Source organism: Argiope bruennichi, chromosome 10 (assembly GCF_947563725.1).
Source record: "Argiope bruennichi chromosome 10, qqArgBrue1.1, whole genome shotgun sequence".
Lineage (NCBI taxonomy): Eukaryota > Metazoa > Arthropoda > Arachnida > Araneae > Araneidae > Argiope > Argiope bruennichi.
In genome coordinates, this window is record NC_079160.1 from 80,037,616 (window position 1) to 80,060,894 (window position 23,279).

The 23,279-nt window shown below is 30.1% G+C and overlaps 1 protein-coding gene across 5 annotated transcripts in view; it reads left to right on the top strand.

The window, feature by feature from the left end:
* LOC129987877 (rap guanine nucleotide exchange factor 2-like) overlaps window positions 1-23,279 on the top strand; it is a 475,413-nt gene that overhangs the window by 388,455 nt on the left and 63,679 nt on the right. For 4 of the 5 annotated variants that reach the window (XM_056095850.1, XM_056095854.1, XM_056095852.1 and 1 more), the window contains one exon: window positions 18,705-18,780. In XM_056095850.1, the coding sequence (XP_055951825.1) occupies window positions 18,705-18,780 (76 nt within the window). Of the gene's footprint in view, window positions 1-10,111; window positions 10,201-18,704; window positions 18,781-23,279 lie in introns of those variants that run through there. The other variant, XM_056095853.1, reaches the window with a different exon arrangement.

A 23,279-nucleotide genomic window follows, 5' to 3' on the forward strand; every position in this document is an offset into this window, starting at 1 on the left:
TCTTATTCGGATATCATATAGCGCCATCTCATAGAATGTTGAGGTACCAGTAGATTATCATTCTATTGCAACAATGCAAATACCACAGAAGATGGCGCTATTTGACATTGGCACAAAAACTTATAAGACAGATTGGTGAAGAACTTATAAGCCAGATAACAGCTACGAAACACGGGCAATTGCTTTTGTCTTGTGGTCTTTTTACTCGGTTACGAACCACAAGGTCCCAGGTTCTATCCTCGCTCATAACAATATGCCACAACATTGTTAGCATGAGAGCAGATAGGAAAAGCCTCTAATAGTTATTAAAATGATTTGTGTGTAATCGCGTTTTTTCAGAAAAGACACCTATATAGATAAATTTAAAAAGCGAAGCCTTATCGAAATATAAAATTTGATCCAAATCGTTAGAACTGCTTCCGAGATACACGAAATAAATTTATATATGTAAAAATTGCTCGTTTAAAGTTATAAGATTTTGTTAACACTTGTATATTCATCTTTTATCTTTACATTTAATATTTTTTTTAGTATTTTGATAAATCGTTTATGTTGAAAAAACAAATTATTATTTAATTCAAATCGCTTCCCCCTTTTAACGAACTTAGCGGCATTCACATTGCAAACATAGTGGAGTATAAATCCTAATTTTTAATTCTATATAAAATTAGTATCATGAAATACTGGTCTATATTTCAAAGAGAAAGGGAAAAGAATATTAGAAAAGCATTGTTTCTGAAAAACATTTCAAAAAATTGCCCATTAGATAAATAAATCAGAATTTATTTATTTATTTGTAATTTTATCAAAGCAAAATCAAGACGTTTAACGACATTAGATACATTCCCTTTTATCCTGGTTAACAATTGGGAAACTAACAGTTTTGTGATAGATTATTTTATCGTGTATTTGATTAGTATTAAAACTTTATCAAAAATAGTTCGATTAACGAAAGTGTTGATTGCCAATGATTATCATAAGTTAAATCATAAAAAGAAAGCGTGGTGTTGACACATGAATAATGAGATTAAAAGATAAGGAAAATGAAGATAACCGTTATTTTCGCCACTTCCATACATGATAACCGATTGTCTTTATTATTAAGGATAATAGATTCCTTTTTGCATATTTAAAAATATCCTCAACGTTCTAGAAGTGAAAACGTAATAATATAAATTTACAAAATTTAATTTTCTTTCGTAATTTTTCCGGGCAACTTTTCTTTTTTATTCAAGGAATCTCAGGACTACATGCTGGACCATTTCTAGGATGAAAACTCTGTTCTCTGCTAATAGAACCTGAATTTATTTCCAGCAACGCATAATTTCGACATTTTAAACATTCTTATTGTTACTAGTTATGGCTTCAATTTGAAATAAATTTCAACATCTCTGATGGCAATGTCAATATTACCTTCTCTATATTTATTAGACTTTCTATGTGGATTAAAAGATAAAATTGCATCTAATGAAAAACTGTGTATTCATGAATGAAATCTTGTTTAATTAGACACTGTTATATAAGCTAGCTTCAGTAAGAGACTGACAGACGGTAGGAAACGAAACATATCCTAAGGCACTGTTGATCAACTGTTTATAATATGCAACATTGTTTATAAGGAAAGATAAGAGCTGGATACCAGGAAGGCCTGGATGTCTTTCAACAGGGCCCATTCTGACTTTGGGTGTATGCTATGCAATAAGTTTTCATGTGTCAACACTTGAAACCGATAAAATATGTATGGGCGACTAAATGCCGGGACAAACCAATGAATTAAGAAGACGTTGGCGGCTATTTGCTGACACGTGTCCGCCAAGGACCCTGACTTGATTCTACTTGTGTGTTTTTATCATTATCTTACAAATGGCCGTGGTGGGCTCTTGATAAAGTCTCAGCTTCGGGGCAAGAAATTCAAACCCGAATCCACCTCGTAAACCCGAATTCACCTCGTGGCATAGCGACAGTAAGTGGCGTCCAGGGCATGACAATATTTTCTATCCGTTTCATCATATTTGTTTTTAAAAGATATCGTAAAAGCGCTAACATTTTTGCCAGCATGACGGACATCCATACTGGTGCGCAGGAAATCTATGCTACCGTTCTTTCCCTTGCTATGCCATTGACGCGTGTTTGTGGGAGTGGTTAAGTTTTATTTCCATGACCCTGTATCCCTGACCCTTTCTTTCCTGTATTGCTGAACATTAAAATGTGCCATGCTTCCATTATAAGAATGCAGATCTGTTGCGATCACGGAGCTGGGTTGGGTTGGCCTTTCCCGCGAAATTTTGGTAAACGTTCGAAATTGAAGGTCAGCGAGTGGAGAAGGGTTAGCACATTCACTATGGGAATATTGTCACTGGTCATATTTCAGCTGACCATAGGTCCTCAAGTATGGTCTCGGGAAATTCAGATCACAAGCCACGGTTTTAAATATGGCGTCAAAGGCCAAACATTCCCCTCCCCCTCTTGTGATGGAAAATGTGGGGAGAGGGTTTCAGATTTGTTCTTTTTCTTGTCATCTGGCCACGACTCAGAATTGTGAAGCACGTCCGAAAAAGTTTCCGTGTTCGAAAACGAGAAAATGATTAATTAAAACTAAACACGGCTCACAAAGATATTTGATAAAATGAATTAGAGTTTTTAAATATTATTGAGATGACTGCGCAAGATTTATGAGTTATTTTTTTCTTTTTACAAAGAAGTTTTCCCCTAGATGATTTCACAAAAAAAGGATTTCCTAGGAAAGCGATAATTGCGCATTAGATTTTTATTTCAGAAATGACCTTTGCTATTTTACATTAAACCCAGAAATGAATATTCTGGGTTCTAGAAACTGAATTCTTGAATATTTTTACAATTTTCTATGTTTTTTTAATATTCCCCAGTGATTTTTTTTAAATAGATGTATTTGAACAAGCAAACTGATATTTATATTGCATGTATTAATCTAAATAGATTATTACAATTTGTTTTTTTATGAATGCCAATGAAAAATATATATAAGCTGTAGCGAAGTCTGTTTTCTGAAAACACACTTAGCTACTTTTAAGTCATAACCGTTTAACTTGGTCATAAATTTATTTCGAAATATACTTATTATATGTAAGTAATTTAAAAGAAAGATGTCATTATCACACGAACGATGATATTTAAGAAAGATGCATTATCACGATACTTCGAATAGGCCACACCTATTTGACCCAAAAACATCTTTTGCACTCTCATCATGCAACACTTTGTAATAAATGCAGTTGTGTTTAAAGGTTAAGCATATTTTGTGTGAATGTCAAGATTTTGGTACACAACGATAAGTTCATTTCGGCGCGACTCTTTTTAAACTTAAATGATATTTTAGGTGAAAACCCTCATTCATATTTTTGCCTTTTGAAAAGATATTCAAATTTTACATCAGATTTATTTGTATCTTTTTTAAGAATATTTTAATTTTTAACACAAAAACCGTCTAAAAAATGTTTGGCGCGGAACGACCAAATCTGTACCCTGTACCATAAGATCAAACCACACTATATGTAAGTAAATCATATCATTGACTCTCCGACCCGCCCGAGAGCACACGGATAAAGAAAACTGAATGACCGGACATCCGGAACAACAACACTGTGGTTGAGTCCTAAGGGCCATCACCGGCCACTGTACAACCCTTCCCGAAGAAAGTACGTCCCGTCATCGATGGGAGGAGCCAGATCCCCCACCTTTTTGTGTACCCTCCAGGGTTGCGAGATCCTACCATCATACCGGAACCATCTCATCCTCTTTTCGAGGTGCTCCCCCGGGGGTCACTATATGTAAGTGAAATGAGACAGTAAAGAATCGAATTCTCTAATCAAAACCCAGAATTCTAAGCCATTTTTTAAGAATAAATAAAAAAAAAATGCTGCCACAATTTTGGTATTGGTTTAAAAACACAATCAGTCGTTCCCCCGATTTTTTTAAAAAAATGGATCATTTAATCAAATATTTTCTGATAGAACTTTCGATATCTATTAAGGGAGAACCAGCAATTCGAATATAATTACCTCATAAAGATGATATAATTGTATTGAATTTTTAAAATTCAATAAAATGTGTAATGTAAGACATTTGAAAGTCTGTGATGGATCTTCACTTAACGCAATTTTGATAATCGGGGGGGGGGTTACATTTGCATAAGCTAAACTCTTATTCATGAAATTATTTATTATATATTTATCAGTGTCATCTAATAACATTATGTTCTGATAGAACTAATAAATTATGGACACCTGCATTACATTCGATTTCATTTTGATCAGCATTTGCTTTAAATGCGCGTTTTGTATTGATTCATTTTAAAATTCATTTCTTGCGCGATTAAAAACTCTTTATCCAAGTACCTGATGGATCTAGAAGAAAAGGAAAAATGATGAATATTTATTCCTTAATGTGTTCTAAATATCTTTATTTTTTTTCTTCTTTAAACCATTTCCTTAAGCATTTACTTTTATTTTTATCGCCATTAACATAATTTCTATGTCGATACTTCGCGAAAAATAAAACTTGGTTTTCCGTTTCTATTTTTAAGGAATAAGACAGGCAGTCTGGGTTATAGATTTACTTATTAAAAAATCTTTAAACCTATATAAAATATTGAAGTGTCCAGAATTTTAAATTTCAATCCTGGTGTTGATAAAATCTATACACTAAATAAATAAATAAAATGAAATTGGAAATATCAAAAGAAATATTATCGAATACATAATTAGAAATATCAAAATAGTTATTTAAGAAATATTATAGGAAGAGATAAAAAAATGAGTATATATAATATATTCTGTTATCACCTTTACCATTTTTCTTATAACCTAAATCGTCCATATTGATTATATTAAGGTGATCATGTTTTATGTACAAGATTTTATCGCCTTTCGGCCAAATTGTGTTTTGAAGTTGCATTTTCTTTCTTTTTTTAAAAAATATTATCATCACTAATGGATTACAAAAAAAGTGCATTTAATACAGATATTCATTATGCATAGTGAAATTATTATACGTGATATGAAAAATAGATATGCTTTATGTTGCCAGTGTTAGCAAGATATTTAACCCTTTCTAGGGCCGTGGGAAGTATGCTTCCGACCAAATGTATCAATCTTTGTATGAAATTATGTAGGTTGGCATAAGTTCTGACAAATTTTTTTAGTAAGTCAGAAACTTAGATGCTTCAGTTCTTTATCTCAGGCAAAATGATGTGTCTTGATTTGTAACTTAATTATTAATGAATCAAATTAAATTTATCTAATAAGCTAAATGAATCCCTTTTCTTATTCTAATTTCAAGCCTAAAAATATTTTAACATAATATGACTAGAAAAAAAAATGGCCCTTTAAAGGGTTAAAAAAACATTTGACAGCTGATAACTTAGGGTTACTAAAAATAGAGCGTTATATGATAGAATAACGTGTTTTCATTGTTGAACAATATTCCAAAAATAATTCAAATATAATAAGTCTAGTGGTCACAATTTAAAAATTTAAGAATTGGTCCCCTAGATGGTGTGATTTAACATCGTTGGATTTCTTTTTATGGGGTTATTTGAAGTCAAAGGTCTATGCCAACTAGTCATAAGCACGAGTGCCTTGAAGGAAATTCAACGCTGCATCAACGAAATTCAGCCACATTTATGTAAAATGGTCATGGGAAATTTCGGCAAAAGAGTGCGCATGTGCCAGCAAAGCCGTGGAGGCCTTTTATCCATTATTTCATATATAACAATATCCAGTGTACTTTACAATTCAATAAAAATATAACAGTTTTTTTTTAAATGTACTCTGTATTTAATACAAATCTAGCATTAACACTTGTTCTATCATGTAACGTTCCATTTCCGAATGGTTTTCTTAATAGGGTTGCCGAAACTTTACTGCACGAATGGTGGCAAATTCAAATCTTGTATAAATTTTGGGATACCCTTTATAAACAAAACAAAAAAAATTATTTGTAAACAAAACTATAACTTGAAACTAACTCACATTTTATTTCGAAATTTACTATCTTTTGATCAGAAGTATGGATGGTTGAGTAAGTCTTAAGTTGTGTCAAAGTGATTACTAAAAATTCGGAGAAAAAATTTTAAAGTCTAATTTTATAAAAATTTAAATGAAATTAGAATTTAAGAAAATGATCATCTGAAATTATTATAAATAAAGCATAACGAATTGGAGTATTTCATTTAAATCCGAAACTATCTTGATTAATTCTCGATTTCAGGCACTTTATAAATAATTAAAAAGATTATTTTTATCAAAAATTTCTTCATTTATCAACTACTTCATCAAATACTTCTTTGGGTTCTTTTTTAAAAAGAAGTCTTACAAATTTTGATTAAAATTACATAGCCTTTTTTTTTTTTTTAATTCTTTGAATATTTTATCTAATTGCTCTTTTTTTTTTTTAATAGAAATGTTTGAACAAACACATTTTTAAGTCGCCTTTTAAAGTTAACTAAACAACGATCTTTAGACAACAATTTCCTGTACCAGGAAAACCTTTCTATAATACTAAGCTTGTGTAAAAGTTCGGCGTTAAGCTATGCAACCCAGTTTCATAACTAGAGCCTGTTATAAACACTGACTCAAAGTTTAAACTAATGACTGTCGTTGGGTTGAAAACAGAGACTAGTTCTACCAACATCTGCGCATGGAAGATGTGAGCAGGGATTTTTCCATGGAAAAAAAAACAAAAAAACATAACAACAACAATGAAAAGTTTCTTAAATAAACTAGCGGGAGACTGAAGGATTTGTATATACAGCAAAGAGAGTGGAGAGATTTATAGTATATTTTTTCCAGTGTTGTGCTTGTGTTTATGTTACCGTGAAAGCATAGAAATATAGCATTTTTTCTTGCGAAAATTTCCGCTTTCTAGGTATGAAAACATAGTAATGTCAAAAGGTAAATCCGGTTAGTGTAACTTCCAGTGGAGCTGTTTAAATTTATTTCTGTTCTTGGAAATTGCCACACCTAGTGGTGTTATTGTTTTGATTTTTTTTTTTTTTTTTTTTGCTTTTTTTTTGTGGTATTGGATAATGTACATTGTGGTTGAAGAACATCATAAATATTTTTATATAGTGCCCACATTTAAATGTAAAGCATCGTCATAATAAAAAAAAGTGACCTATTTTCTTTTTTTATCTTATTATTTTTAAAGGCTAGAATTTAAATTCTTTTTAATCCTCTGACTATTACAGTTATTATTATTATATGCATTGTGTATCTTTTGATCTTTTTTTCCTATCTTTGAATGGTTTCCTTTTCTTGCTTTATTTATTTATTTTTGAAAATTAGATGCTTTTTTTCTAAGTGGCGCTGTATGTGCAATTAATATTATATTGTTTGCTTATAATTAAATAATAATTTTGAAATGATTAAGATTTTTTTTAATACACAGTTGAATAAAATTTACAATGTAATGAAATATATTCCTTGTAAATGCTTTTTTTTATTGTTTCATTTGTACATTTTTTTCTTAAGGTCGCGATGATTTGATGGTAAGCTTTGCTTCCATCAAGCTAACGGCTACAGGATAGCTGGCTTCCAGACTAAAAACTCGATTTCACTAATGTGATGCCGTCATTTATAAGGGTTTGGTGCATGGTAAATATGATGTTTCGGCCGAATATCTATGTGGAAATTGGGGATTGGGGTGTCAGTTCTGGTGTTGCCCTCCTTATCTGATCTGAATTTAAAATTACGAAATTCATCCGAAAATATCCCGTCTGCTGTTTCAAAAACCTGGCGTTAATTTAACAAACCTGATACGAGGACCATGGCTATTTAGATACTCTCAGTTTCCTAGTTAATGTTCATATTTTTTCGGATAATGTTAAATATGAATTGTGAGGTGGATGAGTATCATCATTATCTGGCTAATATTTATAATTGTGAGATTCGCATCCAGTAACTTTTTAAGTTTCTAAATGAAATCATTAATCTATCATAGTTTTCCTGGATATGCATTCTCAATTTCTTTAGCCCAGACCAAGTATATGAGTATTCACTTCATTGATAATTTCTTCCATACGTACTCCTGTGGTACGTTAAACTGAATTATATTATTGATATAATTCAGTTATATTTGTTGATATAACATTTTAATGTAGCACAGAATTGTCTCTAATATCTGATTAATCATGGATCTGAATTGCGATTTTATGCACGAAAGAACGCATACTTATTTTCGATTTCTGCCTTAAAACCATTATATTTGTTGCAGCTTTAATGTGTGTTGCCAATCTAAGGAAATAAATAAATGATTCAATTGATATAATTTTTCAAATGGTAAGAAGTTTATATTTTAAATTTCATTTGAAGACCCATTCAAATTTTCCTATAGACTTTTAAAAGATCATCCGAGATGGGTAAAAATTCATAAGTTAGTTTTTGCACCAGGAAGAGAAATAATCCGAGCTCGATGTTTTGCCTCAAAATCAACCGCGGAATATTTCGCTGTTGGCGATAATTGGCAATAGCCGTGTACGGATTATTCCGCGTTTTGGTGCAAATTGATTTATAAAATTTTATGTAATATAAAATTCCAATTAAATTGAAATCAAATATAAAATTCCAATTAAGTCAAAAACAAATATAAAATTCCAATCAAGTGGAGATCAAATATAAAATTCCAATCAAGGTGAGATCAGATGTAAAATTCCAATCAAATCGAAATAAAATATAAAGTTTCTATCAAGTCGAAATCAGATATAAAATTCCAGTCGAGTTGAAATCAGATATAAATTTTCAATCAAGTTGAGATCAGATATAAATTTTCAATCAAGTTGAGATCAGATATAAACTTCCAATCAAGTCGAAATCAGATGTAAAATTCCAATCAAGTCGAAATCAGATGTAAAATTCCAATCAAGTCGAAATCAGATGTAAAATTCCAATCAAGTCAAAATCAAAAATAAAATTTCAATCAAGTCAAAATCAAATATAAAATTTCAATCAAGTCAAAATCAAAAATAAAATTTCAATCAAGTCGAAATAAAATATAAAATTCCAATCAAGTCAAAATCAAATATAAAATTTCAATGAAGTTGAAATCAGATATAAAATTCCAATCAAGTTGAAATCAAATATAAAATTCCAATCAAGTCGAAATCAGATATAAAATTCCAGTCAAGTCGAAATCAGATATAAAATTCCAGTCAGGTTGAAATCAGATATAAAATTCCTGTCAGGTTGAAATCAGATATAAAATCCCAATCAAGTTGAAATCAAATATAAAATTCCAATCAAGTTCAAATCAAATATGAAATTCCAATTTAGTCAAAATCAAATATAAAATTCCAATTTAGTCAAAATCAAATATAAAATTCCAATCAAGTCAAAATCAAATATAAAATTCCAATCAAGTCAAAATCAAATATAAAATTCCAATCAAGTTGAAATTAAATATCAAATTCAAATCAAGTTGTAATAAGACATAAAATTTCAATTTCATCAAAATGAAATATAAAATTCAAATGAAGTTGAAATAAGATATAAAATTCCAACTAAGACAAAATCCAAGTACAAAACCGTGAAATATTTCGCTGCCGGCGATAATTGGCAATAGCCGTGAGCGATTAATCCGCTTTTAGATGTAAATACATTAATAAAATTTCATGTAGGATAAAATTCCAATTAAGTTAAAATCAAATATAAAATTCCAATCAAGTTTAAACCAGATATAAAATTCCAATCAAGTCGAAATCAAACATAAAATTCCAATCAATTTTATGTAGTAATTAAATATATTCCAATCAAGTACTGTAAATTATTTGAATAAAGTACAGGCGTTATTTCCAAAGCTATTTAATCGCGCTATCTAATCCCTTTGTTGCCAGCCTTTCTCTCTAAATACTGCAACTACTTTTTCTGCTGTTATTTTGCCACACAATCGTGTGAGAGTTTCGTCATTAATTTTTATCTTTAACTTTTTTTTCTTGGACGTAATTTATTACGGTCCTATCGCGATTACGTTATCAGTTAGCTCGTACTGTAGAATTTTTCTTTCGTTTCTACAAAAATCTGCTGTCTTTTTTTGGATACTTGCTTTTGTATAATCGTTCTGTGTCAGATTGTGTTAGCTTGCAGGAGTTGAATCCATTTTAAATAATTCTCAAAAAAAAAGGAGTCACCAGAAAATCCCAAGAATGCTGACTCAGTTTTTTCTTTCCAGGTAATTGAATAATTAAATGACTTAATGTTAGCTATATTTACATGCCAATGGAAATCTGCCAGGATTTAGTTGTTCGTCCTGTTGTTAGTTAGGGTTAATGCAGGAAATTCTATTTCTTTTCTGAGAGACAAATTTGTTGACTATTAAATATATATATAATATACTTGAAGCTTGTAATTACTTCATTTTTGTTAAGAGATTACTCTGTTAAACCGTCATACTGCTTACGACGTCAATACTTGCCAAAAACAATCTTTTAGTGCTAAATTTATGTTAGCAAACGATAATTGCTTACATCTGTCCGAATAAAGCATTAAGTTTAGATTTTGTTGTACATTTTTTTTTAACATCTCAACGATTGAGTTTATATTTTTTATTTCAGCTGTCTATATTGTTTGGATTTTAAATTCTTGTATTTTAAATGACAATTCCCAAAATATAATTTAGAAAAAAAATTTCGCATCATATTTGTTAATAAAATAAAAGGAATATGAAAGTTGTTTTGTATGCTTGATTTGTAAATACATAAAACCTTCAGTAATTAGCAGCTGTGCGAAATAATTGGTATTTCAGTTTATCAAGTCAAGTCTTTTATGATAAACAATTGTTCGATTTTTTTTTAATCTGTAATTTTACTTAAACTTACTTCATCTTATATTATATTTATTTTAATTTATATTTCCAAATTGAATTTAGTAATGCATTAGGAAACCATCTCCAAAATAAACTATTTTAGATCTAGTTATTTTTGCAAAACATAGCGAAAAAAGTTCTGATGCTTAATTTTTATGTATTTAATTATTATGTTATGAATAGCCTATCCTTGACACTTCTTTCATCATAAATTTCATTCATTTATTTATAAATAAAAGGCAAATTGGAGTTGGCTTAACTCGGTTCGTTTTCAAATGGCAAATTACACACACTTAGAAGAGGATTTCCAAAATAAACCCAAAATCGTTAGTATTGCAGTTTGTGATTCAAATGGATAATTTCCACTAATTATCTATGCAAATGTTTAAAAAAAGTTAATGATTAAATATTTATTTTAACTTTTTTATGCCTTATAAATATGAGATAAATACAGTTGTTAAAACTTAACATGTTAATGAAATCTTTTATAATATACTTCCTAAAATTGTAAAATATAAAAGTTTTACAGTTTTAAATAGTAATCACATTTGAACTAAGGAAAAATAAAGTAAATTTTTCATAGTTATTAAAAATCGATATGAATTTTTCAGTAAATTTTGCCTGAAATACAGTTTTGAATTATTTTAATTCGCAAAATCTATTATTAAATAAATAATAAGTATACAATACTAATTTTCTTCTTGGACTGAAATTGGACCCATAAACTTTGGTCCCTAATGAGACAACAAATTTTTTTTAACAGAACAGATTTTTTACAATAATCTATATCAATAGGAGTGAAAAGTATAAACAGTTTGCATGTAGTAGCAATTCAGACTACTAAATTATCGCTCCGCCCACCCTCATGAAACATTATATATCATAAAGAAGATTTTAGTGAAAGTTTAATAACAATTAATCAAATAATTATTTTTTTTAATTAAAATGTATTAGATTTGATCATCTACAGGTACCACTAGGTGGCGCATCCTTTATTATATCCGAAGAATTAATAACTAGTATCACTAATTAAAATTAGCTAAACTAAAAGGTTGCAAATGATAAGAGCATCATCGTACGATGGTTTTTATAAATACATATTTTTATTTATTAATACTATTGTATTTTTTTAAAAATGCCTTTATTTCCAATGGCATTCTATCAAGTCCTAGTATTAAACCAGTACGAGTAGTCTTCCCAAAACTTTCTCTCAATAGCTCTGATAAACTTATTATACCAGAGAACGCCTTACTGGCGTTCAATAATTACGAAATATTACATTTTTGCTTGAGGTTAGCATTTTTACTGACTCGATCGTGTCATCCTTGGCGATTTATTCAGCGACTAATTCCTTTCATGTTTTTAGTATCCAAAAGTTGAATTTGTGCTTTAGACACGTTTTCCTCGACCGATCTAAACGAAAACTTGATTCAAAATTACAATTGTTTCAAAATCACATGCCAAATTTGATACATTTAAATCATTACGTTTTTAAATTACCGCTTTTACTTGTTTTTGAAAGTGCAAACCTACAGATGGTCAACCCGTAATTGAATTTGGTTCAAAATTCGGCAGTTGTCTACAGTTTGGATGTTAAATCTGTCTTCCGAATTTTATCTATCTAGCTCTCTTCGTTCGATACGTGTGTAATATTAAACAGCAGGACAGACGGACTTCATGTGAACAGATTTTACTCAAAGTTTGATAGAAATCTGCAAATTCGTTGTAAAGACCGTATACCAAATTTCAACCGTCTAGGTCAAATCGGTTTCGAGTTATCTTTGTCACAGACAGACATTTTCCAAAAATGTGCTTTTTGAACTCGGGGTGGTCTAAAACGGGAAGATTCGCCATAATCTCGAATGTTAATTTTTTGACGATTACTATACTTCCTCTTACTATGTATATGAGAAAGTGTTTTTTTTCTCTCTCTTATAATACATTCACGTCATGCAACTGTCAACTGTTCGCTTGATATTTGTCAAGTATAACTTTTATTATGAAGCATAATGAAAGTTCCGTGACAATTAACCAGGTAGCTAACTTTTTGTCAATTAAATACGTAGAAATATTTTTAATACGAGCAACACTGAATGCATTCAGGTAGTTTGACTCATATATACATAAATAAAAAAATAATGAAAAAAAAAAAGAAAATTTACCAAAAAGCTATATTTTGTTCATCTTTTATTAATGCTGTATGTTATTTCCTTTCTTTATTTATAAACTTGCATGTCAGGGCATTTTGTGGCCGAGGGGGAAAAAATCGTATGTTTAACTTGTCATTTGAGAATGTTCAAGAAAAACTTGTTAAGCGATAATTGTAGTCACGCTTACCGATTAACGGTACACATGGCAAGTAACGTATTTAAAATCTCAAGGCAGCGCGAATCTTCTTCCAGAATATGTTCTTTAAACATGTCACAGTCACCGATTCATTTACAGTGATCACAATTCTAACGCCAAGGGGGAGAAAAAAAAAATGTATATTTGACTCTGCATTTGAGAATGTTCAAGAAAGCTTGTTAAACGATAATTGTAGTCACGCTTACGGAAAACGGTACACATGGCAAGTAACGTGTTTACAATCTCAAGACAGTTTGAATCTTCAGAATATGCTCTTTAAACATATCACAGACATTGATTAATTTACAGTGGTCACAATTCTAAAGCCAAGGGGGGACAAAATCGTATATTTGACTCGTCATTTGAGAATGTTCAAGAAAGCTTGTTAAGCGATCATTGTAGTCACTCTTACCGAAAATGGTACACATGATAAGTGATGTGTTTAAAATCACAAGACAGCGCGAATCTTCCATAATATGCTCTTTAAACATATCACAGACACTGATTAATTTACATTGATCACAATTCTAAAGCCAAGGGGGGAAAAAATCGTATATTTGACTCGTCATTTGAGATGTTCAAGAAAGCTTGTTACGCGATCCTTGTAGTCACGCTTACAGAAAACGGTTACATATGGCAAGTAACTTTTTTAAAATCTCTAGACAGCGCGAATCTTCCAGAATACGTTCTTTAAGCATGTTAGAGTCACTGATTAATTTACAACGATCAGAGTTCCAACATCAGTCTTACGAATTACATGTCTCCATGACTCGTACATTTTCTCACAGTCGGTGAAGAAAGAAATCGTTTCTTTTTTATTTAGTTTCGTGTTTATATTTTTTTACACATTGTATCGCTTCCTTTTAGCGCATACCGCAAATCAAGATTGCACCTTTTTCCCGACGTATAAGCAACATAGGACTCAATTGTGTTCCAGCTGTAATTATATCTTCTTTCTTGTTTCAAAGCTCTTGGAATTAGCTTATCGACTGTTTGAGCGCTACTATTCTTTGTCGTCTGCGAACCATGACGGATAGAAGTGAAATGAAGTGATACCCCGCTGTGTAAGCGTAAGCACAACAAAACTTTACCTAGTGGAATTGTTACTGTGTCTTTCTGGTTAGGTAAGTGGGACAGGTGTGGGAACTATTGGCTCTCACAGTCCGGTTATGACCGAGAATTTTTGTTTTCAATAATCAAGTTTTAATTGCTATTCTTCGGAAAACTGAAGTTCTTTTATTTGGTGTCAAAAAGCGTAATTTTCTTACCAATGTTGTGATTAAAAGGCGTGTAGGGGGGGGTATTTTCTACAGCTCGTCGCATTTGATCTACTCTATTTCAGAAAGAAAAAAAAAAACCTTTGTGTGACATTTTTTTTTTTTGTAAATTTATTGCCTTTAAAATAAAACCGAAACTTTTGGTAGCTACTCTCCCTGTATTAAAATCATTTAAATGAAATTTCCTTCGGTATTTTTTCCCCATGCAGTTCATGATTAATTTGAAACTATGTCAGTGCAATCTAATTTATTTTTCGGTTATTACAAGAATTAATTATGAAAATCAATAATGCATTTTTTATAAGCATAAAAATATATTTAAACTACTTGAACTAAATTTTAAGTGATTTCAATTGGAAAACTAACGGAGAGTAAAGTTTTTTCGCTCTCCGTATAGTCTGAAATTATATATCCAGGCATTTTAAGTAATGAATAGCACCCCTAGCGGTGTTGAGCAAAACTATACTAGAGTGACAAAGATTCTTTCATGGTGTCTTGTTTTATATTCTATTTGTAAGAAAAATGACTAAAATCCTCTTGATTTTAATGATTACAATAAAAAGCGTTGAAAATTATTTTTAACTGAATTATTTTTCATTAGTTATTGATTAATATACAATTTATTTTTTTCCAATCGTGAAAAATTTTGTTACGAATTGAACTAATACCTGAAACTTAAGGTATTAGTTCAATTCATAACAAAATATTTTTGTTGAGGTCTAATTTTTGTCTTCCGTTTTTTTTTTTTATCCACATATTTATTTTTATTAGCTTATTTTTATTAATTTATTTTTGTTTCTTTTATATATATTTTTTTATTTAAAAAAGCAATCGCTTGCTGAAAATGTAACATTTGGAAGTAAAATAAATATTTAATATTATTTTTATTTAAATAAAAAAAAACTGTCAATTAAACTGTTCAAAATTGTGCTACTAACAGTAATTTTACTTTATTTTTAATAGAAACTTCGGATAAAATGATTTTATCGAACTTAAGTTATAAATTTCTTGATCTTGTGCTTGACATTAACACTTGGAAAAATCATTTATTTTAAAAAATGTACATAAAACAACAAAAAATGAGATTCGAATTTGAAATGGAATTACTCTCTCTCTCTCTTGACATTGTGAATGAAGGTTTGAATTTAGAGCATTTTATTTCATTAAAAATCACAAAATTTGCCAAAATGATGGCTAGGAATGGATTTATCATTACGTTTTCAAAAGTGGAGAAAAGAAATCTATAATTAATGAGAAAAAGTGGTTCAGTAGGGAAACTTAAAGGAAGAGAATAATCTATTTCTTAAGCTCTCTTGTAGCTATAGAGTGTCTGAGGAATCAGCTATTCGTTCCAAGGTCCATTTATATAGAAAATCCCCAATTTTTAAAAGCTTTTGATCATTAATTTCTTGTTTTGATTGACATTTCCCGTCGATATAATGTAATGAGGGATTTTATTTTTGGTTTTAATGTTTTCCTTTTTAATATTTGCTTATGATCGTATACAATTTAGAATGCGCGGACTCATAATTCAGTACGTATTTGCGTTTATCGCCAACTATTTACTCTCTCATAGAAATACTGTAATCGTCAAAAAACTCGAAGTCGAAGTTTTGACGGATCACCACATTTCAAACCTCATACAAGTCCGAAAAACACATTTTTGATATTATATCTGTTTATTTGTCTGTCAGCACGATAATTCAAAAGCGCCTTCAGCTAGACGAAATTTGGTGTATAGAATTTACACCGCATTTGTAGATTTTTGTCAAATTTTGAATGAAGTTCATTCACAGGGAGTACATATGAGAACTACAGAACTTAAAATTTAGTCTTCTGTTTTAGCATCTAAAACGCAGATTCTTATTAAAGTTTGCAAATAAATCAATCAAAAGGTTGACCGTCTGTCTGTCTTTATTTTCGCACGCATGTGAACAAAAAAAACGCAATGATTTAAATGTGTGAAATTTGGTATGTGATTTTGTACGGCAGAGTAGTTTTGTGTCAAATTTTGGTTTTAATTCTTTTGGGAAAAAAAGGCGTCCAAAATTCTACAAATGGCAACAAATGTTGATATCGCATTATTTGTGAATATTGAAACTTTTTTATTAATTAATATTTAATACCTTTAAAAAGTGGCAATGATTTATTCAATTTAAAATTGGCCAATAAAAGAAACTGCGCAGATGATACTGGGCTTCGGTCCAGTTTCCGTGTATACAGATTTCAGCATCCCGTGATAACATTTTTTTTTCACGTGTCGATGGTAACATATTTTATTTTCTTCCAAAAATGGGTAATTTCATATTAACGTTAGATAGTGATTTATATAAGAAGAATTAATAAACCTATCTTATTTTATAGCAATTAAAACTCAAAAGAATAGCAATATCTTATATCAAACTTAACATTATATAAATATAATTAACTTTTAAAATAAAAAAAAATACTTCTCCTTTTTTATTGCTTATTATTAATAATAACGAAAATTGAATTAATACAAAATATATTAAATATATGATTTTTCAACTTATTAATTATAAAAATTTTTAAGCTTGTTTTCAATCCTCAAATATATATTATTTCAATTAAATTCTCCTAAGAGAAATTTACTTAGTCAGATTACATATTGATAAATAAGTAGAAAATTTGGCATGATTAATTTTAAATGATTTATAGGCTAATTTGTAATTTCCTCGATACAAGAAAAAAATGGACTTGCACCACTTTGAAAATAAACTATCCATATACTTAAATAAATCGCATGATTACACAAATTCCACTAAAAAAAAAGCTACGCATATAGAAACAAGTAACGCCATCTGTTGTTATTTCTCAACTTTCAATTGAAAAAGAAAAAAAAAGATCTTAATTTTTCGGAATTTAAAGAAAATGGTGGATACTTTTTCAAATAAAAAATGAACATGGGACTGTGCATCTGTTTGTATGCAAAATGTGAAAAATAAATTTGCCATATTTGTTATTGGCAGCGAAAAATTAAGTATTATCTCACGCTTATAAAATTTAAAATATTCAAATTGATGATGCTACACGAAAATATAATTCATTACAACATACAGAAAAAGCATCCGATTTTGAAACTCGTAGCGTTCTCTAAACATGCATAGACACACAGCTTATTTAAACTTTTTTTGTTAACTATAAATCAAGAATTTATCGTTTATTTATCAAAAACAACTAACTCTTACTTTTGTCATTCCAATATTTTATTTTTCTTCTGTATACAAAAATGATTTGAAAGATAACTGAAAAATAATCTTTCAAAACTTACACTTAAAAATCAGCTGCAACATTTCCTCTTGCCCCTCCAACTCGCCCCTCCTGTGCTACACAGTGCCGGCTTTGTTTATGTTTTCGAATGTTCCTTAGAACTGTTTACAAAATGCATACCGAGGTTCGCTGATACAAAGACCCATTTTTTTTTTTTTTTTTTTACAATTCATTTTTTGTAATATATTTACTACGGGGACTGATGCAAAACATTCTTTGCTAACTGATAATATTACATCCCGAATGAATGAGCTTTTTATCTGGGGTGTACTTGTTGATGCTTTGGAAGATATACTCGTGTCTGCAACCCTCCTCTTCAATCCGAATGTTCTGAAGATGAGGAATATAATCATATTTTGGTTTGGGGTTTTTGAAACCTCAAAATGCACGATTTAACGCTTTTGAAGCATCAATCACGAAAAAATTGGCGATTTAAAGCTTTTGATGCATCAGTTTTTCGCTATTAAGGTTATTAGAGAATAATAGTAATCACATTTGGCGAATTATCGCCAAAAAAAGTTACAACTTGGCGCGATTGTTCACTATATACAAGATCCTCCTGACTGACCAATAAAGGGCAGTGTCGTAAGAAGTTATCGCCCGAAGAAGCTCAATGAAGAAAATGGGAATGAATGCGAAACAGCAAGATGAGATATCGAAAGTTATATATGTTATAATTTTTTTTTTAATTTTCAATTTTTATAGCTGGCAAAACAAGGTTTGGAGCTTGAAGAATTTTAAAACGGGGGGGAAAAAAAGCGCATCGTTTTCTAAATATAGACGCATGCGTAATCTGATAGTCACTTGATTGTTTCAAACCGGTTTAAACTGGTTAATGTCTTAAATTAATTAAGACAAACGATAACTTAAAAATTATAATGTTCTCACATGATAACATGAAATTTGTGATAGCAGATTTCAATTTTTTTTTAACTCTAGATTCTTTTTTCTTTGCAGCTTCGGCAAGCGGTCTGGCGGCAGTGGCCGAAGGGTCAACGAATGTTTGATCCTGGAACCTTCAGAGATGATCGTGGTGAGTACTAGTTCCATAAACATTAACCTGTTTGATTTATAGAAATAACTGTTCTAATGGCATATATTGATTCACACCTTTGTGTGATTTGAAACCAGATGATTCTGTTGAGCCTTTTAGGGAACTTTAAAAAAGTTTGTTTTCCTGTCAAACTACTGTTCATTCACGGAGTCAAAAATCCTCTGCCCTTCTGCGCATGCGTTGGGATGAGTTTATTTAGTCAAAATAGGGGTGAGAGGAAAGATGAAAAGAGACGTTTGCATTTAACAATTTCGAATTATTTGCAGACTGAAAAATTTGCGGATAACTGGTAATATTGTGAGAAAAAGATTCTAATTTACAATAAAATATTTTAGAATAATTTTTATTTACCGTAAGGGGGTCTAAACTTTAAATTCTGATGATTAAATGGAAAATTTCTGTTCTCAAAATTTGACAATTCGATTTTTTTACTAATTAATATTAATTTTTTATGTTAAAACATTTTTTTATTTACTACTGAATTTTTTTGATAAAACTTGAAATTAAGAACGGTAGATAACGGTCGCATTTAATGATGTTATATAAAATATTCTTTGTGCCACTACCGACAGCTTTTTTTGCCACTTGAACTACTGTTCGTTTCAGTATTCTGAAACGACCACTTTTCGGCGGTTCTATCTCACTAAGGGGTGATACACGGGAGGATGTGCACCATTTCCGAAATTTACTTTATTGTCAAATGTAAACATCTCCTCTTTTCCTCTTTCCTCTCACCCCTATTTTGCCGAATTAAACCCATCTTAACACATATGCAAAAGCGTGGAGAGTTTTAGAATCCGTTGGCAAACAATACCCACATAAGCAATCAATACGCAATCTTAAGTTAAAATAAAATAGTAGGGTCTGAAGTGACACTTAAACATACACGGTAAAAAACAAAGGAAAAAGTATCTAAGGGAAGGTAAAAAAACTGACGAAGAATTTGGGAAATGCACTCATCTTTCTGCGTCTCACTCCTTAGCGAAGTAGAATTGTCGAAAAGTGGTAGTCCTGGGATACTGAAACTGAAATGAACAGTATTTGAGATAAGAAATCTATTCTGTGGCAATGCGCATGCGCATTTTAAATGAAAAGAAGCTGCGTCCTGTAGTGTGATTTAAGATCAATTAGTATGTATTGAGACATGAGTCAGTTAGACTAAAATGTTGTTGATATTTTAGTGATAATTTATAAATGCTTACTTCTATAAAAAGTTTTACGAATTTTTAATGTTAATATAATAAATTTAATTTCAAAAATGATAGCTGATATCGTAATTCTTGTTTTTTTGCCATTGAAGATAGGTTTTACTAATTTTAATTAACTATGTTATTAATTAATTTGTATGTAATTGCTTATAACTCTTCGACTGCATGGATAGTATATTTCATAACCACTTGTTTTAAAACGAACACCATACAAATTCTTCAACCTGCTAAATTTAATTTATTAAGTTAATTTCTATATAATTAGCTGCAGTTCTGCAATTTTATGAACGGTATATTTCATATCGATTAAAATGATTACGATACAAGCTTCTTTGAACAGCTTAATTTTTAAACACTTTTAATTTTTGTGATAACCGTTTTCATACGCTGATTAAAAAGAGAATTAATCCCAATGTCTTGTATTACATGGAAATAATGAAAAACTCAATTTATTTGTTTAAAAAAAATATGAGGTTCAAGAAATTAAAATCAAAACATTTTTAAAAAATAAATATGACGCTTTTTTATTGTTGAATTAATTCGGAATTACTACGCTATTGCAGTAATTTCTCTTATTCTTCTTATAGATGTATTACAATATTTAAATGCCAGGCCTGAAACTGAAATCTATTAAGACGGAAGTTCATTACTTTTTACTGTCTGTTGACGCCGAAACCCTCTTTTCAGGAATTAAAGAAAACGAGAAAGTTTCGCCTTCCATTCAAAACGTCTCGTTCATCAAAAGGCAAAAATCCTTGAAATTTACCATTAGTCATTTTTTTTTTTTTTTTTTCCAAATGAGTAAAATAGAGACGTGCCTTTCCATTGTTTCACGCGAAACCACTAGTCGAATCCCCAAACGCTAATTAAGCCTAATTACATATCAACTTCAAAGCATCATCCCATTTTCAACAACAATATAAAAAAAAAGATGAAATAATAAACCAAAAACCTCGGTTTCCCGCCAAGAGAGGCACCACAGGTTGACCTTGAATCCGCAGGTAAAGCGCATGAGTCTCTGACTGAATGGGACACTATCCGGAAGTGTATGACATCAATTTGGCAATTTTATTTCCCCTGTATCCGATTATCCGTTTCCGCATTTTTGCAATTTGGAACACATCGCGTTTCCTATCCTCTGTGGATGTCCTGTCGCTGTGTTGGACAGTGATGCCGCCTGTAAAACAATTGTGGAAATGGTGTAGCAATGCTGTGTGGGCACACGAAAGATGTTTCTCTGCCGTGGAGGCAAACGCGTACATCTTGATTGCCAATAGGCACGAATCTAGACTGAGTTGAAATCTGTCATCATGGAAAATTGAATTATGGAAAGTAATTCCAAGCGATTTTTTAAAATGTTAGAATAAAACATATTTTAAGATTTTATATTGAAATAACGAATATTAAAATGGTAATTATTTACACCATTGCAATTTACTTTAATTTTGTAAAAAATGAAATCTTTATGATAGATTGAGAAATGGGGGAAATTTATGCAATGTCATTCCAAAATTGATTGCTATCTGCTGTTCGTTGTCTTATACTGTGAAATCAACCCCTTTTCTATCTCCCCATCTGGAATTGGATTTAAAATTTTATTCAATGTGCGCATTTGACTTGTAACATGTGAATATGCAGTGGCTTTATTTTCTGCTTCTACGCAGTCTTATTTTTATATGATTTTTTTTTTTTTATCGCGACTCAAAAGCACGAAAAAATATTAATTAATGCTAAATAAAAAATAACCAATTAAAATTACTACTCACCAAATGTGATTAAAATACTATGAATCAAGTTTTTTTTTTTCTTTGCCGTTTTTATTTATAACGATCAAAGAATAATTTACTAATTCAAATTTTTCGACGTTATGAAATTTTCGTGGTTTTAAAATTATTCTACGATATTTACATTTTAATACAATTTATGTACATGTATTTTTCTCTTCATATCTAGCAGATATAATTAAAGCAGTGGGAAATTTATTAAAAGAAATGAAATTACTCATGTAATAATATAAATTGGAGATATTTTTCTAAAAAAAACCAACTATTTCAATATTAAAACTACAAAATAAATTAATGTTTTTTCTTCTTTTTTTGAGAAATCCATAATTTTAATGCTTCAATTCTTCAAAAATTCTCGGAACAATTATAAAGGCTTGTTTATTTCTTTCATAAATGATTAAATTATTCTTGCTTAAGATTATATTAGTCAAAGTTTTTTTTTTTTTTTTTTCTCCTATTATCGTTTGGTGATTAAATTTTCTCCTTATTTTGCTTTCAAAATATTATGCATATTGTAATTGATTTAAAATTAATTTTTGTTATTTCTTTTTATCTTTGTTTAAAGATAGGCAGAAAGCACTGAGCTGAATATTTTACTGAATACTTCATTTTATTATTTTTGTTGATTTTTTTCAAAAATTCATATAGAAAAAAATACAAAGAAAATGTGTTAGGTAATGTTTAGTGATATTAAAACTACTGCTTTAAATTATAAATAATTAAAATTGATTAGTAATCATTTCAAGGAGGGGGGAGGAAGAATTCTTTATTTTTAATCTATACTTTCCTATATACAAGAGTAAATGATAAAGTTCTTTTAAGCCGTTTAAATACAAACGGGTCTCATATAATCACCTGTAATAAAGTGATTGTGTCAACTTTATTGAGGCGGGTTACTGTGCCTCTAGCGGCAAAATAAGAAAGTAAAAAAAATAAGAAGAAAAAAGAAATTTGGTCAGAAAGTCCAGTTAAAAAACTATGCCCTATATCATAATAATAATAGAGAGAGAGAGAGAGAGAGAGAGAGAGAGAGAAACGTTTCATGGAGTTGATTGTAAAATTGATAGAGATATTTGCGATTCAAATTATGAACCTTAATTGATTAGAAAAAGAGTCATCTAAAATTGGAACATGCATTCTCCGGTAAATTCGCCAGCAGTGTTCTCTAGAAAAGTAAGAAAAAAATGCAGCGATTTCAATAAAATCATGTTAATTACTCATGTTAATTACTCTTATTACTCCATGATTCTCTTCCTATTCTATACTTTCATCCCTGCCAACAAATGCACTCATCTGTTAGAGGTTAGCCAACAAAATATACCTATACTTACTTATATCTTTATTATACTTAAAAATTATTTAAGAATTAAACTCAGTGGTACGGCAGCTCATGTGGGCTGTAAAATGAGTAAATGCATATATGGGTACCTACAATACCCATATCTGCTTCCTTGACCGAGGGCCCTGGGGTGCAAGGCATATGTTC